This window comes from Anguilla rostrata, chromosome 11, assembly GCF_018555375.3.
Source record: "Anguilla rostrata isolate EN2019 chromosome 11, ASM1855537v3, whole genome shotgun sequence".
Taxonomy (NCBI): domain Eukaryota; kingdom Metazoa; phylum Chordata; class Actinopteri; order Anguilliformes; family Anguillidae; genus Anguilla; species Anguilla rostrata.
In genome coordinates, this window is record NC_057943.1 from 5,297,172 (window position 1) to 5,316,469 (window position 19,298).

The following is a 19,298-nucleotide window of genomic DNA, read 5'->3' on the forward strand; positions in this document are numbered from 1 at the left end:
AGTGCTTTGGATAAAAGTGCTATATAAATGCAGTCCATTTACCATTTAGTTCTTCCTTATCCCATGACCAACCTTTCCACAAAGCTTCACGAAGTTCCATTCGTAACATTTGGAGATATACTGCTAACAAACAAAAAGATGGACTGGCAAAATGGGGAAAAAACATAACTGTCAGCTCTGTCGGCGGAGGTAACCATATAACAGTAAGTTGAGAAAGGAGTTGGATGGCTGAGTCCATCAGTAATAACAGTCAATAGAGGTAAGAGTCCATCAGTAATAACAGTCAATAAGGGCAAGAGAAAAAGGTAGCAACAAATAACAAGATAGCAGAAGGACAGGGAAAATGAGCTAAAGTAAACTTACTGAAAAGCAAACAGCAGTAACACCAGGAACCCACACTTGACAGGGTGATGGAGGAAACAAAAAAAAAACAGAAAAAGGAAACAAAGGTCTTTAGCAGGTGTGTCAAATTCCTGTCCTGGTGGGCTGCAGTGTCTGCTGGTTTTCAGTGCATTTCAGTATGAGTGATTAAGTATTTGATTGGCTAAATCGCCAACACATCTTCTTCTCAAAGCCTTAATTGGCTCCTAATTGAAAGGAAGCCACAAATACCTGCTTGTCCCGCAGCCCTCCAGGACTGGAATTTGACACCCCTGGTCTATAGGAAAACCAAACTGTAATAGCCAATTGGATTTCCCCTCTTTACAAAAAAAGCTCAACCAACTACCACACACTGAAGCCTAACCAATGCCCCAACCAGGGATAACCACACAAGGGCAGTTCTCTGCTCAGTCCATGAGCTGTACAGTGATTATGCACAACAGAATATACAACAGCAGCACGTCACAAGACCATTGTTAATTAACCTTACAAATTATTATTATTATTGGTAGTAGTAGTAGTAGTAGTGGTCACAGTAGTTGCTGATGCTGTTGTTGTTGTTGTAGTGGGATTATGTTTCTAATAATTATGCTGATTATTACTATTCAATTGTAGTAATTGTGCCAGATATGGGTCCTTACAAAATAAATAAATAAAAGGAAAGTTTTATTTTTATTTGTGTTTTTTAATATTTGAGTACCTTGAGTAGGTACATGGAAAAGTACTGGGTAGACCTACAGTATGAAGTAAGGACTGCAAGAGACATGACTTGTTATGTATATTTAGTAGCAACTCTAGTTTGATCTGCCACAGTAAGCTACAATTACTGTCAGCAATAGTAATGTGTTAATGATTTCACATCATGGTTCAGAATGCTGGCTTGTAAAGCGTCTGTTTAGTGCTTCATACTGTAGGACTTCAAATGCACAGATGAAATATAGCTGGAAATATATCATGGATGTGTATGTGCAGGTGCATGTGCAGACTGACTCCCCTTCCGCAGAATAGAGAACTTACAGGAAATGTGCTTTGCCTCAAATCCGTTTTTTTTTTTCCTTACCTCCTTTAGAGTCTAACAGTACCCACGAAGGGCACTGTATTCATGCAGAAGCCACTCTACCTGATTTGTTTCTGTGACCATCCAACACCAATGTAATGGGTAAGTTGCAAGTTAATTAATTAATTCTGCACATAGGCCTTGGCCAAGCAAATAAATAAGTGTGACATGTGGCCCATAGGGTTGTCATAGGCTACTATATTCTGGAAATATGGATGTGTGTGAAGTGCCATGTGGATGGGTCACTTACTAACATTCAAATGGCTTTTTGAAAACAAACAAATAAATAAATAAATATAAACCCTTATAACGCCTTCAAATTGACATAGCCAGTATCCCACAATGGGTTAGATGCAGGTGACATATTTCACACACTTTTTACGCGTCACTTGGTCCTCCTCCTCCCTTTTCTTAGCTTAGTCTGTAACGGATAGAAGGGGGCACTCTTGTCAGAAAAAAAAACCTTGTCCCTCGGCGCGCTAGACCAGGCTATAAACATTCCGCTGCCGCAGCACCCCTGTCCCTCTCCCCCGCCTCTCTTCCTGTCGCGCGCGCAGTAGTCGGGCAGCTTAGTTTTGGCTCGGTTAATAAGATGCTTTCTTCGGGAGTGGATAATTGCGGATACTCTGGCGCCGTACCACGTCGAATACCAGCTTCCTCCTTACGCTGAAAAATCGGGCCAGTATGAAATATCGCTATCTCTTCTGAAAGACAGATACGGAGAAAGACAGAGGAGAGAGAGAGAGTGAAAGAGAGATACGGAGTGAGAGAGAGAGAGAGAGAGAGAGAGAGAGAGAGAGAGAGAGAGAGAGAGATTCGCGAACAACAGGCACCTGCAGTTTGAGGATACACTTGATTATTGCACTGGACTTCGGGAAAAGGGGCAATAAACCGAAGAAATAACATCACAGACTCAAGAACAGGAAGGGGGTCTGCTAACGATTCAATAGTGTCATACGGCGAACGGGAACGCGCGCTGTGATGCGGGTGCTGCGTGGCTCTGTTCGGTAGAGGTCGGAACGCCGAGCCGCGTCTGGTTACCCTGCTTCTTCGCAGTCTGCATACATACCAAACCCCTACGTAATGGCAGTGATAGCAACAAGACCGTGTTAGTGCGATGGAAAAAATAAAGATATGAACGAACGCATCGAATCCACGCGTAGAACGTAAGTGCAACTGCGCATTTAGTCGAAGTACGTCGGGTGGCAGTTGGTGGGCACAGAGGCGCTCCTGTTGCATTCCGCCGAGGTCCTGCCTGCATAAACCAGAAACTTCTGTAGCGAAGCCGGAATATTATCTGTTTTCCCGCGCTATTAATTTGGCATCTGCGAGATGAAGTAATGTGATTACCAAAAAGACCGCGCGGCAGACGAAGGGTGAGCTTCCCATCTCTGAATCAAGGCTGTGTTAAACGGTGTGAAACATGGTCCCGGCACTCTGTTGCCATGACTCGAGTCGCAGGGGGGGTCGGGAAAATAAGATAGCCTACGTGCCTAGTCTGGCTAATGAAAGCCCGTAAACTACAATTTCAGGTTTGAAAGTATTGGGAGGTTCCAGTTTTGTATTCTGAACGGGGCTCTACAGTGCTCCCATTTTAGGAGCAAATGCTCTTGAAAATGTATGTGTGCTAACTGGGGAAAAAATAATTATTTAGGAGCACATCTACTAATTGGGATAGATTAGTCTTCCCCCCAAAAAATTTAAATTTAGGAGCACATGTGCTCCTTGGGGAAAATGTTAGCGTAGAGCCGCGGTGGACATGTTCATCTTATTCCCCCAACAGGCTTTTTTTAATGTCCTGCGTTGTCTTGAAGTCAGCAGCTTGTGTCTGTTTACACTGGGCATAGCTCAGTTGTTAACTTGATACACTGGAATGTAAGCATTATTTTCTAGTGATCTTGCCTGTACAAAACCGGACGCATTTGCAATTCTAATGCAACGCTATAACCTGCGAATGTGCTCTTGTGTCGTCGTAATACCCTGCGCTGCAACCGTAGCCCGTCTTTTGAAAAACTTAAAGATAAGCCCCCCTTATTTTTTTAAAAAGCTAGAGTTAGCTAGACTCCCAGGGAGCATATAAAGGTTTGGCAATGTGCTTTCATTTCGTCATTGACATTTACAGGAGCTAAATATAAATTCCAGGACATTTTCATATTCTGCAAATGTACGCGTCTCAGTTTTTTCCCCCGCTGTTTGCAGGATAGTAAGCCCCACGATGGCTAGGCTTATGTGTCGCCTTGGAAATATGCTATTAATTTACTTGGTTTTCTCTGTTTTCGAGGTGAAGGCAGGGCTGGTGATGTGAGATGAGTGGATTCGGAGTAGTGCTGGATCGCTGGAGGAGACTGATCCCGGGAGCACAGCACCGAGAGGCAGACGAGGCTCACCTTTCGCGCTTGACAGTGCCGGAGCTCGGACTGGCTTCTTGGAGCCGCCGCGGCTCCTCTACCTGTGGTCACGGCTAGTACTGGGATACCTTTATTCACTTTCTCCGTCTGATCTGGGATGCTACTTCTGACTTTTGACGAGGACTATTTCTAGAGCATTTCGTCCGACCGTCAACAACATTAGCACTATAGGCTACGCATGTGGCTATTTTGTTGTGAACTGCAGTTAAGCCAAAAAGAACAGCGCGAGACGTGCTGCGTATTTTCTGCGCTAAACAGTCGCGAATAAATCGTGTTTCGGGACAAAGTGCAGTTCAAAAGAGGAAGACAGCGAACCGTTTTACATTAACTACACGCCCTGTTTCCTTTTTTGTTTATCTTCTCGTTGTTTTTTTCGAGATCTTTTTTTCTCGCTAGTTTGTTTTTAAGGGTATTTACTAAATGGATGCGAATAAGCGACCAGAACACTTGTCCCCCAGTTGAACGGAATTATACTGTGCATCCCCATCATCGATAACTTCTGATCTGCGGGTTCGTTGTAGTTTGTGTGTTCACTTCACATTTGCCTTGAAGGGTTCTTTTCACCCACTACTGGTAAGCAGCGGGGCAGCTGCGGGATTATTCACCGGGACTGAGGAGGATGCAGGCCGGAATGAGGACGCTATGTGCGGGCAGCGGTGCGTCACTGTGCTGTCTGCTTCTGCTGTGGGTGATATACTCCCACCTTCTGAGAGAAGGCAAGTACCTGAGACCGTTATTTATGATGCCTGTACTGCACATTTTGGGGGTGGGAGGGTGGGTTCGGGGAGTGTAGTGCTTTGGGTAGAAGCCCTGCGAACTGCCCCTCAAACTGCGGAAGGCGTTGTCTTTTTTTGCTTTTCAAACGAAGTTCGATAAATGGTAATACAAAATGTTCTCTGTTTTTTTTTTTTTTGTAAACTCGATTTCCCTCAGACAAGCATAACTGTCGATAAGAGAGAATGAACAATTGTGCCATTAAACTAATTGTGGGGTGCACTTAACCCCATTTGTGCTGCCGTGTCACTCATCAAGGAGGAAAGAAGTGTCGAAAAGGACTGTACTGCTATTTTAAAATACCCTGCCAAGGCCATTAAGTCACACTTAACAGGATAACTACCTTGTATAATAGGTATAGGCTACAAATGATTGAAATCACAAATTAAACGGGCCAGATGTTTTACTTTTGGACAGAAGGACGTCAGGACTTCTTTACTCTAGTATTTAACCGTCTAGTGACTGCAAGGTGCATCAATGCATTAATATGAAAACGTTCATTTCAGCACCTCGTTGTATTTCGGAAAACATTAATTTATTGAAACATGAAGTAGCTAACTGAATTCGAAATCATACCTTATAAACCGCAAACGCGTTTAAAAGAAGCAGACATCGGACGGATGCTTCCTGCCTTGTGATTTGGGAGGGGGAGCCCTGATGTCGGCCGCGCGCTGCTGCGGAGCGAGACCGCCACTGAGCAAGAAAACCGGCGCGCGGGGGCATTGGAGCAGGTGTTATTATGGACGGGTCCCCTAACTGCGGCAGGGCTTTTTAGGTTCTCTTGATTGACAGTTGCTGCAAGGAGCGTTTCCCCTGCAGTTGTTTTTTTCCCCTCCTCCTTTTGAGCCGAGTGTGACATTTCCCTCGAATAACAATCACGGCGCACTTTGTGGTAAATGTGAGCAGTTTTTCATGCAGTCAAAGTAAATGTCATATGCAGTGTGGGCATGTGTTCGCTTCAACGCTGCACGAACAAAACTCACTTCGAAGCCTGAGCGACCCTTACGAGGCTTCTCTACCATTTTCATCTGAGCCTGATCTAGCCCACTGCGTACAGCGGCTCGCAGTACTCGCCTGTGGTAGACACTACGTGTCTCAAAAAAAATAAAAAATAAAATAAAATAAATAGATTTGAGCGCTAACGTCTGATGAGGATTCCGCCACGGAATACCATAAACTCCTCCTTCTGGCTATGTGTACAACAAGCTTGTTCCAGCTCTCTGCTGGCAATAGTCGCTATATGAACGTTACATCCCATCACCCAAAGGAATGCATACCTCCCGTGATCCCTCCCCTTGACAGCGTGCTTTAGGGGACTCGGCCAAACGCCGGTGCATACTTCGGCTGTTTGATTACACCCGTGTATGCCTCCGTCCCTTGTTTTTGCGTTTTATTTGGAAGCGAGTCGCGTGTAGTTAGGAGGAATACGAGGCAGCCATTGTGTGGACTTCGTCAACTTTTCCAGAATTGGATTTTCAACTGGGCTGGGATTATAATCTGTTCATCACTCAAGGCTGGGGTTACTGCAGTTGAGAATTTAAATGAACATAATTTTTTTATTATTATTACCCATAGTGCACAGAGGGGGAGGAACTGAATATTTTAAGGAAGGGAAGATCTGATTAGAATACTTTATTAAGTGAGCCATCAAAGAGCTGGTAAATCGGGCTCTGATAATGGAATTCATATCTCCCTTAATTAACATAGTGTTTTCACCCCTTGTATCTGTGGCAGGCATTTTCTGCTAGTATGAACACTGACATGTCCACTGGCCTGTGTATTAAATGATTTCACCTTTTTAATTATTTTTTTAAGTATGGAAATCAACTCTTTCTTATGGTTTCCACCTTTATTTTCTTGTGTTGGAAATAATACACAGGAACTGTATTTACAAAGCAGTGTTTTTTCTGTATTATTCAGCAATAATAATAATAATAACAACAACAACAACAACAACAACAATAATAATAATAATAATTTTATGTAGTACTATTCTTAAAACCAAGTTTAATAAGTGCTCCACAAAAAATTGTTTAAAATAAGCTATTTAAAACAGAACAAAAGGGATTAAATAAATGCATATAAAACCTAAAGGTGAATAAATAGAAATGCATATAAAATATACTGGAAAATAGAACATTCAATAAAAAGCCTGTCCAAAAAAAAACAAGGTGTTTTAATACGAGACTCAAAAGAAGTTCCTGGACTGAGTTTCTCAAGCAAGGCGTTCTGGGAGTTCGTGGGCCCTGATAGCAAAAGGCCAAGGCGTGTGGTACTCTCAGAAAGCGCTCGGTGTCGGGTCGTGTTTGGATCTGGGTCACGGGGAAAGAACAGTGCGTTCGCTCCGGTCTAAAGCCTGCTGGAAAAAGGTCAGACACAGACGGATAGGGGAAGTCTCTGGACTCGAGCCGGGCTCGTGAAAGGGCACTGGTCGCCGAGCAACCCCGACTTCCCCCCTGTACGCCGCATTCCGAACGGCAGGGGCTGCCCAACTCTGCTCCTGGAGATCTACTGTCCTGTAGGGTTTCACCCCCAAACCCTAACAAAGCCACACCTCATTCAACAGCAGGAGCAGGGCTGCCCAACTCTGCTCCTGGAGATCTACCGTCCTGTAGGGTTTCACTCCCCAAACTCTAACAAAGCCACACCTCATTCAACAGCAGGAGCAGGGCTGCCCAACTCTGCTCCTGGAGATCTACTGACCTGTAGGGTTTCACCCCCAACCCTGAAAAAGCCACACCTCATTCAACAGCTAGAGCAGGGCTGCCCAACTCTGTTCCTGGAGATCTACCGTCCTGTAGGTTTCACCCAAACCCTAACAAGCCACCTCTTCAACAGCTAGAGAGGCTGCCAACACTGTTCCTGGAGATCTACCGTCCTGTAGGGTTTTCACCCCCAAACCCTAACAAAGCCACACCTCATTCAACAGCTAGAGCAGGGCTGCCCAACACTGTTCCTGGAGTTCGACCATCCAGTAGGGTTTTACCCCCGACCTTGAAAAAGCACACCTCATTCAACAGCTAGAGCAGAGCTGCCCAACTCTGTTCCTGGAGATCTACTGTCCTGTAGGGTTTTCACCCCCAAACCCTAACAAAACCACACCTCATTCAACAGCTAGAGCAGAGCTGCCCAACACTGTTCCTGGAGATCTACCGTCCTGTAGGTTTTCACCCCCAAACCCTAACAAAGCCACACCTCATTCAACAGCTAGAGCAGAGCTGCCCAACACTGTTCCTGGAGATCTACCGTCCTGTAGGTTTTCACCCCCAAACCCTAACAAAGCCACACCTCATTCAACAGCTAGAGCAGGGCTGTCGAACTCTGTACCTGGAGATCTACCGTCCTGTAGGGTTTCACTCCGAAACCCTAACAAAGCCACACCTCATTCAACAGCTAGAGCAGGGCTGCCCAACACTGCTCCTGGAGATCTACCGTCCTGTAGGTTTTCACCCCCAAACCCTAACAAAGCCACACCTCATTCAACAGCTAGAGCAGGGCTGCCCAACACTGTTCCTGGAGATCTACCGTCCTGTAGGTTTTCACCCCCAACAAAGCCACACCTCATTCAACAGCTAGGGAAATCGCTGAGCTGCTTGCTAGTAGAATCAGGTGTGTCAAATTAGGGTTGAAATGACAACCTACAGGAGGATGGTAGATCTCCAGGAACAGGGTTGGGCAGCCCAGCCTAAAAAAAGGCATCATGTTTTGGGGCTGGAGATGAAACATTGGTGGTTGGGGGCGGGGTGTGTGTGTGTGTGTGGGGGTGGGGTGTGTGTTGACGAGCTGACGAGTGCTGAGGCTTCCTTGTGAGGCAGAGAGGAGTTTACACCCCTCCACTCCAAGGTCTCTCACAAACGCTCCCCAAGCATACCTCTTTATTGCATGTTAGAGAGAACGGATGACCCCACGGATGTGTGGCTGTGTGTGCTTGTGTGTGTGTGTGTGTGCATTTATGTGTATGCGTGTGTCTGGGTGTGTGTGTGTTTTTGTGTGTGCGTGAGTGTGTGTGTGCGTTTATGTGTGTGTGTTTGTGTGTGTGCGTGTGTGTGTGTGTGTGTGTGTGTGTCTGGGTGTGTCTGTGTGTGTGTTTGTGTGTGTGCGTTTGTGTGTGTTTGCGTGTGTTTGTGTGTGCGTGCCTGGGTGTGTGTGTGTGTGCGTGTGTGTCTGGGTGTGTGTGTGTGTGCATTTGTGTGTGTTTGCATGTGTTTGTGTGTGCGTGCCTGGGTGTGTCTGTCTGTCTGTGTGTGTGTTTGCATGTGTTTGTGTGTGATTGTGTGTGTTTGTGTGTGTGTGTCTGGGTGCGTCTATGTGTGTGTGTGTTTCGTACTCATACACACAGTATTTGTTGGCTGGACGGCTCACGCGCTGGTTGTAATTCTAATCGAGTGGCCCGGCTGAAGTTGCTGAGCAGTTAGCTGGCTTCACGGTGGAATGGTGATTGCCCTGAGAAAGTACCCTTGAAAGTTTCTTAGATCCAGTGCCATAAAAGTCTGATTGATTTATTGAACCTTTGACCTTCTGCCAGCTCACCACTGTTAGCCACTTACACAGAGCCCTCGGGGACAAGACCTCAGCCTTGACCTGAGCGAAACAGTGACCCCCTTCCCAACAACTCATCAGGACCCGAGTCCTGATGGCTTTTCTTTTTAACAGTGCAAAGAAGGCTTGTTAACCGGTCATACAGTATCCTGGCCATGGCTAATTGGTGAGATTGAGAGGTGTGCTTGTGCGTCTGTCTGGGACGAAGGTAAGCTTTTGGGGACAGCTTTAGCACTTCAGCGCGTCTATGAGTGCGGTTTAATTAATGTGGCCCTTCAGCTAAAGTCATTACAGGTGCTCTTCCGTCCTGAACACAGAGCTGATTGGATTGAACCGATTCTAGTTCTAATGCAGAGAAGCAAATGCTGGACGGGACTATATTCGGTTTGCACATTTCTGCCACCGAAGCGAATGAACAATTTTACATTCGCAGGTCCTATTGTGGAGGGTGCCTAGCACTGGCAGAGCACGCCATGTTTATGTGACAGGCACAGACAGACTGGTTTTGTTCTGTTGGTAATGCGCTTGGCACAAAGCAACGATACCGTTGTTGCATGATTTGTTAATGGAAATGGAAACCTCACTGCTGTAGTCTCCTCTCCAACACTAGAATATCCAAGATATTAAGTTAAACAAGTTGATTTGAACCCTTTTAAGGTGTGAGATCACTAAACATGTGATTAGAATGTTCTCAACTGAACATTCTAATGCCGATGTAACAATCAGTGCTGGTAACTGAATGCAACAGAGTTTTAGAACACTGGCTTAGAATTTTTAGGAAAAGAAATCCAAAAAACCCATTCTTCGAAGGGTTACATTAATGAGGATGAACACAGGCACATCCATTAACTGAAACTGGAAAGGAAAGTTTGGTCTGAAAAAGGTTGCATTCCAATGATATTTGCACACAAAAAAATCACACACCCAGAAAATATCTACCACAGTTTCTGCCATCAGAATTGTGTGTGTGCACGAGCTTCTGCGTGTACTTCTGTGTGTATGTGCGCGTGCGAGCGTGTGCACACTTGTGCATGTGTGTATGTGTGTGTGCGAGCGTGTGCACACTTGTGCATGTGTGTATGTGTGTGTGCGAGCGTGCGCGCTTGTGTGTGCGTGTACTTGCGTGCGCATGCTTATGCGTGCGTTATAACCACGCCTGCATTACCTCAGCTGGCCACCCTGCTCGCCCCCGCCTGCCTGTCCGCTCGTTCTCTGGCCGCCTCGCTCGTCCCCGCCCGCCCGCCCGCTCGTACTCTGGCCACTCCGCTCGTCCCCGCCCGTCCCGCTCGTTCTCTGGCCGCCTCGCTTGTCCCCGCCCGCCCCGCTCGTTCTCTGGCCGCTCCGCTCGTCCCCGCCCGCCCCGCTCGGTCTCTGGCCGCTCCGCTCGTCCCCGCTCGTTCTCTGGCCGCTCTCCACGAGGGGGAAATGTCCCGGGCCCAGCGGCCGTGAATCGTGCGGTGACAGCTCTCCCACAATGCCGCGCCATCCGTCACCGCGGCGACAGGAAATCAAAGCGCAGTTGCCTGTCCGCTCATGCCATTGGGCGGCGGCCACGGCAGATGGATGGCCTGCCAGCGCTCCCAACACTGCCTGTTTATTTAACAATAAATTTGGAAATGGCAGGATTTCCACTGTGGCTGCTACAGTCCTGCGCCCAGCCCCCAACAGACCCCCTCCTCCCCCGCATCCCCCCCCCCCACACACACACACACACACACACACCCAATACCCTCTGCAATTGCTGTGCACGTGGATCAGACACTGAAAACCTCATTACAGGTTTGTCGGGAGTGAGAAAGGTGTGTTTTGACGACGTATGATTGTAATGCCGCTGTTAGAATCAGCTCCAATGTGCCTTTAACCCTTTGGAGACCAAGTTTTTTGTAATGTCTATTTTCAAAATTCTAAGCAAGTGTTCTTGTTGAATTGCTCTCAGTTACCGGTAGTGATTGTTACATCAGCATTAGAATGTTCAGTCAAGAGCATTCTAATCGCATCTAAACCTTAAAGGGTTAACTTTGAGATAGCTGAAATCGACAAAGGATTTTGCTTGAGAAGAAAAGAATGGAACATTTTCATGAGTGTCGGTGTTTGAGTGTCACTCAAAATTCAAGGCAAATTGCATAACTGTTAAATTTAGACGAGGTGTAAATTACAGAATGGTCGACCGCACGGAGAATAAGTAGATAAGTATTATCCAGCAGAACTGCATTGAACTGAATTTGTGGTCTTTATGAATAAACGTATGTCCGCACAATACTCAATACTAGGGTATATGAAACTTGCATCTTCAAATATTTCAGAAAAAAAGTAGAAATAGACTTGGAGGGAAAACAGAGATGTATCCTTATGAGCTAAAAGGGAACGGCTTCAATGTTATGGGGTCAGCTATAGTTTGGGTGTCCTTCAAGCCCAAACAGGTCTCTTAACTCCCAGGTAACCCTGTTCTGTGGTTACCACAGCAACTAAAATTAGAAGAAGAGTAGCTGAGATTAAATTAAGGGGAAATGTGTGCCTTGCTGGAAAGGAGGAGGGAGAAATGTTTTGGAAGGAGAGAGAAATTTGAAACTGCAGTTTCTGCCTGAATGCTGAGGAGCGTGGGGAATTATTATTATTATTATTATTTTTTTTTTTAGGAGCATGTTTATGATCGTGACCTTTGTCATAAATTCAGCGAAACTACCACTCCTGCCACAGTCGGTAATGAAGCTATAAAACACAAGGAATGTTTATGGAAAAAAATGAAAAGGTTTTTAAGAAAAAATCCATTTTGATGCATGAGAGCTCATATTTCACGGCTCCCTGAAGATGAGTTTTGTGTCTGCCGTATACTGCTTAGTCATAGACTCTGTCCTTCTTTCTGGTTCGACAGTATTCTTGCAGTGGAAATATGTCAGAGAGAGAGAGACAAAGATATTGAGCATATTATCGTGGCATTTATTTTTCTAGACAGATCGTGAAAATGAAAGATGCTATCCTTGAGTATCTTATTACTTATCCTGGGGTTGTTTTATTCTGTCCTGGGCTTATTTTTGGTCATTGCTGAATACTGAATAACGGTCATTGCATTTCGAAGGACGTGACAGAGCCTGGGGTTTTCAGAAGTGGTTCGTATGTATGAGAGCATCGATTTCATCGCCGGTGTTTTGTATGCACGAGTATGTTTATGGAAAGGTACAATGGGCCCGCTCAATAGACATTTTCCTGCTTATCGTCATGGTAATGAGAGATCAAGAGGGATCACATCTTTGTCCTGTGTACCCCAGTGATGGGCAAACGAAAGCTGCTCCTGTTTTCGAGGAGGTAGGATAGTGCCATTGTACCCTTGAGCAAGGTACCTAACCTGCACTGCTTCAGCGAATATTTCCGGTTGTATGAATGGATGCAATGCTATGTGAAAGTTGTGTAAGGCACTCTGGATGAGAGCATCTGATGAATGCCTGTGGTGTAATGTAATGTATGAAGTTCCTGCCGCCCCAGGGGTGGCCTGTTTTCGAGGAGACACATTTCTTGTACACCTCGCCAAAGAGCCGTTTGTGCAAGGAAAGATGCTGATCTTATCGGTCATTGAGACCAAGGGGTGGAATGTTGGGGACGAACTGCTAACTGCTTTTTTTTTTTGTTGTTTTTGTTGTTATTGTTGCCTGGGTTACGGTCAGGCCTGGGAGCTATGGAGATGGTGTATGTATGAAGTTTCTGCAGCTCCTGGGGTGTGCTCTGCTGTTCTCACCATCGGAGCTGAAGAAAATTTAAGTGGACGGGGAAAGAGTGCGCATTGGTAGACTGCGGCTTGTTGGGTTGTGCTTTTAAAAAAAAAAAATTAAAAAAAATGTAAAAGATGATTCCTGCTCTCGTCTTAGCTACTCTGCAGAAGAGCCTTTTCTTTGAGTCTCAGCTATTGTTAATTTGAGGGGAGGTGTTTTTCAAAAACCCACAGCTGCTGGGCACTTCAGGTCCATGTAGCAGCAGAACTGATCAGTGCTATGAGAGCCTATTATCTTACAACCGAAGGGGATGGTTGGGGAGAGCAGTAATAACATGCCAGTGGTAGAGTTTCAGTCATACGTCTCAACCTCTGTAGCGTCTGTTGTGCCTGTCTGCGAGAACGCTGTATGTCTGTCTCGGTGGACATCCGCTCAGGCAAAGAAGAGCAGAATTATTTTCAGCCTGCCGGATGACTCCCTCTTTTAGCTGTGTGTGTGTGTGTGTGCGTGCGTGTGTGTGTGTGTGTGTGTGTGTGTGTGTGTGTGCGTGTGCGCGATAGTGAAGTACAGTCCCAGCTGACACAATGACACCGCCTCAGCTTTGAGTCAGGTTTTCATTTTGAGAAGCCAAACTTTTTGAAATGTGGAATAGTGCTTTTCAAGGGAAGTTAACTGTGCTGTTAGGGCGTATTTGAATTTAACAGCACACCTGAAGAGCTTCCTTTATGGCTCCTGCTCTGAGCAGCGTTTGTAAATTTTTTGCTTTTTCGGCCAAGCTTCACTTCGGTGTTGTGAAAGCGGAGTTTTCTTATAGTTCTAGGTTCCCAAGGTAACCCATTGTGGGGATATACTATATACTATATACAACTTTATTGAGGGGATATTGTGATACATTTGTATCATTTTCAATGTGTTATTTTGAGCAGAATGACAGCATTGTATATAAGGTCTGATGGAAATCTAAAATTGCACCCAGTTCTTCTCTGTTTGCACAAGATTTAATCGTGACTTCATGCGTGTGCGTCCCCTAGTCAGATAGACCACTCCAAATCAGCTGACAGAAATTTAATGAAGGATCTAATCTTTTTGTTCAACACATAGAATAAATACACATTTCACTAATTTTACTTCCCTTGCATCAAAATACAAAATTTACAGCCATTTTGTAATAATGAAACATCGTTGCCCTCTCGTCTTACGGTGCGCCCCCCCTTCGTTTCCTTATGAAGTTTGTTTTTTTGAAGAATGAGAGTTTTTTCTGAAACTGGAGATGAGATTTTTGTTTTAAGTAAATGGACGGCACATTAGCCTTCCTTTTCGCACCCACAAGAAGATGACACGCTCTTCGGCTAGGGTAGTTACCATAGTTACAAATGTCAAGGAGACCACTGAACAAAAAGCGGTGCCTTAAATGTAATAAGAATAGCATTTTCATTGACAGGGCACTGAAAGGAGTAATAAATAATTAAATAAATACATTTTTAAAAACTGGGAGAGTTAAAGAGGTTTGAGGACCATTTGTATCCAGTTTTATGGATATGCTTATGCTTTATGAGTGCTTTGTTCATTTAAGACCTATTTATAATAATAATAATAATAATACGTTTTTATTTATAAAGCGCCTTTCAGGAGATCACTTTACAGGGACACCAGGATAAGACACACAGTACAGGGGATGAACAAAAAACAAAGATGTTAGGTTCCACAGAAAATCATGAAGTGGATATCTTTATGGGATACCTGTGAATTACGATAATCCATCCGGAATGTTACAAGTGCATGGATTAGAGTTTCTGTGTTGGAATAAATGAGAGAGGTTCTGAGTTTGGAGGTGGCAAAAGGCAGTTTTGGTGATTTTCTTTGTGTGGTTCAAAGGAAATTGCAGAGTTCAGAATGACACCAAGGCTTTTGATTTGAGCAGAACCAGGGAGAGGGAAGTTTTCGTTGGGATGGTTGAAATGAGGTGTTTTAGATACAGTAAGGCAGGTTTGGAGCCGGGAAGCATGGTTTTGGTCTTGGTTATGGTTAGTTTTGATATGTGGAAAGTTGTGGGTCATTAATGAGAGAGAGCAAAGAGTGTCATTGGCGCAGCAGTGAAAACCGATGGCGTGACGTCGCATGATCTGACCAAAGGGGAAGGAGACGAGTGATGGAAAGTATAGGACCCAGCACCGAACCTTGGGGGACACCTTTAGTGTTGCCTGTCAGACAGATAGGATGTAAACCGGTGAATTGCGAGACCTGTGACACCAAGGCTAGCTAACCTTTGCCGGAGGATGTGATGGGAGATTGTGTCAAAGGCAACTTTCAGGTCACGTAAGATTAAATGCTAATCAGGTCAGAGTCAGCTGCAAGGAGGAGATTGTTGGTGAAGCAAGGCTGCCTCTGTGCTGTGGTCTGGGCGGAAACCAGACTGTAAGGGTTTTAAAAAATATAATCAGAGGTGAGGTAGTCCTGAAGCTGAGAGGCAACCTCATGCTCAAGAACTTTAGCCTGGAACAGATGGTTTGAAATGTGTCGGAAGTTACTGAGATTTTCTGGGTCAGCAACCGTTTGGTTTATTATTATTATTATTTTTTTAAGAATAGGTATGACTGCTGCTACCTTGAGGTTGTGAGGTACAATACCGGAGTTCAGAGATGAGCAGGCTTTGAGCAGTGTAGTATAATGGGTAAGGAGTTGGTCTTGTAAACTAAAGGTCGCAGGTTCAAGTCCCTGCTAGGACCCTGTCGTTGTACCCTTGAGCAAGGTACTTAACCTGCATTTCTTCAGTATATATCCAGCTGTGTAAATGGATAAAAGTTGTGTAAGTCGCTCTGGATAAGAGGGTCTGCTAAATGCCTGTAATGTAATGCGTATTGGGTATGGGGTCCAACTGATATATACTGTAGTAGTCTTATTTGTTGCATCCTGGTGCGCCACTTTTAAAGTCTGTATTTTCTATCAGCATTAAAATCTTACTGAAGATTTACTAAAGACTTTAATGTGCACTGGAAGATCTAGAATTATACTTTTCTTTGTGCATGTTGCGATCTTTCATGTGATTCCGGAATAATGATGATTCTGCTCACACTTTGGGAGTTATGGAGGAAATGAGAAGTGTAAAATATGTATCCATTACGTTTTAACATTTGTAAATTTGCAGATCAACGAAGTGCTGCGGTGTGTTATGCTGAGAGAGCCCCACATATAGTAGTTCATCATGGAAAAAGAAAATGTGTTTTGCTAAAATTAGTTTTCTCTGCTCAACGAGACTGCATGAAATAGATAACGTAGCATAACAAAATGACAAAAACAGGCCATTCAGCCAAACAATGCTCACCATTTTCCTGACTAAATTGTACCTACAGACTAGATAGTATCTAACAGCGTATCAGGCCTGGCCTTGAAGATCCCCTGAGTTTCTGCCTCTACTGCGTAACCTGGCAGATGTTTACAGCATGTTGAGTACTTGCACAGGTTTTCCCCTCGTCCTGGAAAACCTGTAAGGCTTAACACCTGAGGAAAAAAAAAAAAAAAGAAACATTTAACAACTGGGAAACCCTTGGATAATGAGATTAGATTTTAATGCAGAATTTAATTAGTTGAGCCTGTGGCGATTAGCTACACTTTTGATGACATCTGTTTGTTGACGGCAGTAAGCTAAAGTCGGATGCGTATGACTTTTACCACGGTTCCGCACCCCTGTGATTGGATGATTGGCTGTAGGCCGTGTGGCCAAATTCATTCAGACATGTAGGATAACTACTTTGCAATATTCTAAAGAGCTTTTCATTGGCTTGATTTTTAGAGAAATAATTCACTCTTTATAGGTGTGAGATCACAAATGTGTTATTAGAATTGTCTAAACTGAACATTCTAATGCTGATGTAACAGTCACTTCTGGTGACTGAAAGCGATGGAGTTCTAGAACACTGACTTTGAGTTTTGGAAAAAAAAAAAAAGCAGTCCAAAAACCTGCTCTTCGAAGATATGCTCCATGTCCTGTTTCTTGCTTCCTGAAAGTTCACCTGTGTCCACTGTCAACGTAGCTACTTAGCTGGATTCTCACTGAAGAAGATGAATGTAGCTATTGCCAAGTCAGTTAGATTTTTTTAAGCTTGGGTCTCGGTTTGCAGTTTGATATCTAAAATTGCCGAAGCAACTTGGCCCAGAAAGCGCATTGGGTTTAGTGATATGTTCTTTTTATTGTCAGCCTTTGACAATCAAGTGAAGTTTTATTTGAACACAAAAGCCGTATCCGTTGCACACGCTCCTGCCATTTTAGATACACCGATGAGAAAATTGCAGCAGGAAGTGCCCGTGTCCTTTGTGGCGAACAAGTGACCGAGGCTAAGCATTTCACCGTTTTTCAGCTGCATTTGATTGGACGAGGTTGAATGGTGAAGTCCTCCCATTGGTCTAATGGCGAGAACAACGCTTTCAGTTCTCTGCAAGCTCTTGCTGTTGTGATAAACGTTCAAGCAATCTAGCTGAAACTAATTCACTGATATATATCCAAGTCACCCTTAATTTCAACTGTCCAGCTCTTCTTCTTTGCGCAAAGTTTTATCTTTAGGCTCAGTACACGTTGTGTGTTCAGTCTTTGTTTCTGTAATGTGTGTGATATTTCGGTTTAGTTTGGTGAACCTTACAAGGGACAAATTTAGGGATACATTAGATGCGGCTCAATCCCTCAAATCAGTTCACGTTCTCAGCAGCACTGTTCCCAGTCGGACGCTGACTACTGGCTTACCAGTTCTGAAATTACCCCCCCCCCCGGTGCCCCCTCGCTCCCCCATTTGTAAATTGTCATTAAATTGTGGCTGGGAATCCACTGTACTCCTCCCTGCAATCAGGGCGGGCTTTAAAACTTAACTAAAAAAAAAAGAAAAAGTTAATTTCTGGCTTTATATCAGCAAGGATAGAGAAAATCCTGGCAATTAAGACCTGGATTCAGTTGAGTTGCTCCCCATGGTCAGTCTTGGATTTAGCCAGGATTACCTGAATTAACTCCAAGGTAATGTATCAGAGCTAACGTTAAATTTGTCTAGGGTTTTTTATTTTCTATTTTCTCAGTGCAAACTCATTTGGTTTTGAAAACTATATTGTATTATGATTATATGCCAGTGCGTGTAATTCTGTGAATTTTTTTCCCCCTAACTGATCTCTCTTGTGCACACCAGGAAAATAGAAAACATTCTTATATACCGTACAATATTAGCCCTTGAGCGCATGTCTAATGTAACGTAAGGTATGGGCATGGTTTAGGCCTACTTGTTTGATTGGTCTATTTGTGAATTAAATCAAGTGAATTAAGATATGTTGCTATCGTGGATGATGGAATGGGATATTTTATTAGATTATATTTTGTGACCAGGGAACTGTCAAATAAATTTCGTTTCTACCTCTGAAACCATTTTGGAAGAGTCCTGGAGATGCTCAAATTTAAAAGACGTAGGAAAGCTGTCATGCCATGTTTCAGGTCAGTAGTTGCAGTTGTGCTGTTGTTCAAACTCTTTTCAGTCTTTCATTTCTCATTGGCATAGGTGCCTTTAAGCATTTTGTTATCTTTTTGCTTATGCAGTATGTCTTCTAGTCATGTTATAATTGCTGTACATTTGGATGTTTTCCCTGGTGCCAGTGGACAGACAGTCTGTTAGTAATAGTACTCTGTTAACATGAAAACTTAAGACTTTATTGACGCAAAGTTATTTCATACATGTTGTATTTGTAACTGTAAAACTAGAATTACATACGACTGTAAAAAGTAATTAATATTTATTAACAGCATGCTGAAATTGCTATGTTGTTTTATGCAGTAGTATGTTGTACTTGTAACCGTAAAACTAGTATTAAGTGCATTTATCATGTTGGTTTTACAATGTGGGTCACACCATTCAATCACCACCATCACGATCTTAAGTGCTGCCATTTAGCTGATTCCTTCTGCATTCATTATTACGTATTGTGTGTGTATGTGTGTGTGTGTGTGTGTGTGCGTGTGCGTGCGTGCGTGTGTGTGCCTGTTTTCCTTGAAGGTTTTTTACAAAATTGCACAGTAAGGGTACATTTCCTGTTTCAAACACAAGCAAACCTTTCAGATGGAGGCTCATGCATAATGGATATGTTCATCTGCCCACCACTCGATTAAATTGTTCCCCCGCTCCTTTCTGGATTCTTATTATTTCATAAACACACGAAATCCGGATAATTATGTTTGCGGCAATTCCAGGTAGTTCGGGTGGGTTTCGACGACTTCCTGTTCCGTCTCTGCTCAGGTATCCCACGCATGCGAGCACTTACGGCTCTCGTTTCAAAACAAGGCTTTGATGAATGGCTAAAACGGCAGAAGCTGTATAACGCAGGTTAATTCATTTTTCTCTGCCGTTTAGTACTTCCTGTTATTCCTAAGTGAAACGCTCCTGCCTGCTGGGTTATTACCGCATGCAAGAG

General features: G+C 44.1%; 1 protein-coding gene across 5 annotated transcripts in view; it reads left to right on the forward strand.

Annotated features, from left to right (window-relative positions):
• The first annotated feature begins 1,457 nt into the window (after nt 1–1,457).
• tafa5l (TAFA chemokine like family member 5, like) overlaps nt 1,458–19,298 on the forward strand; it is a 62,835-nt gene continuing 44,994 nt past the window's right edge. Inside the window, exons 1-2 of one of the 5 annotated variants that reach the window (XM_064300630.1) lie at nt 1,458–1,540; nt 3,720–4,562. In XM_064300630.1, the coding sequence (XP_064156700.1) occupies nt 4,466–4,562 (97 nt within the window). In that variant the 5' untranslated portion in view covers nt 1,458–1,540; nt 3,720–4,465. Of the gene's footprint in view, nt 1,541–1,904; nt 2,815–3,719; nt 4,563–19,298 lie in introns of those variants that run through there. The other 4 variants (XM_064300626.1, XM_064300627.1, XM_064300628.1 and 1 more) reach the window with 4 other exon arrangements.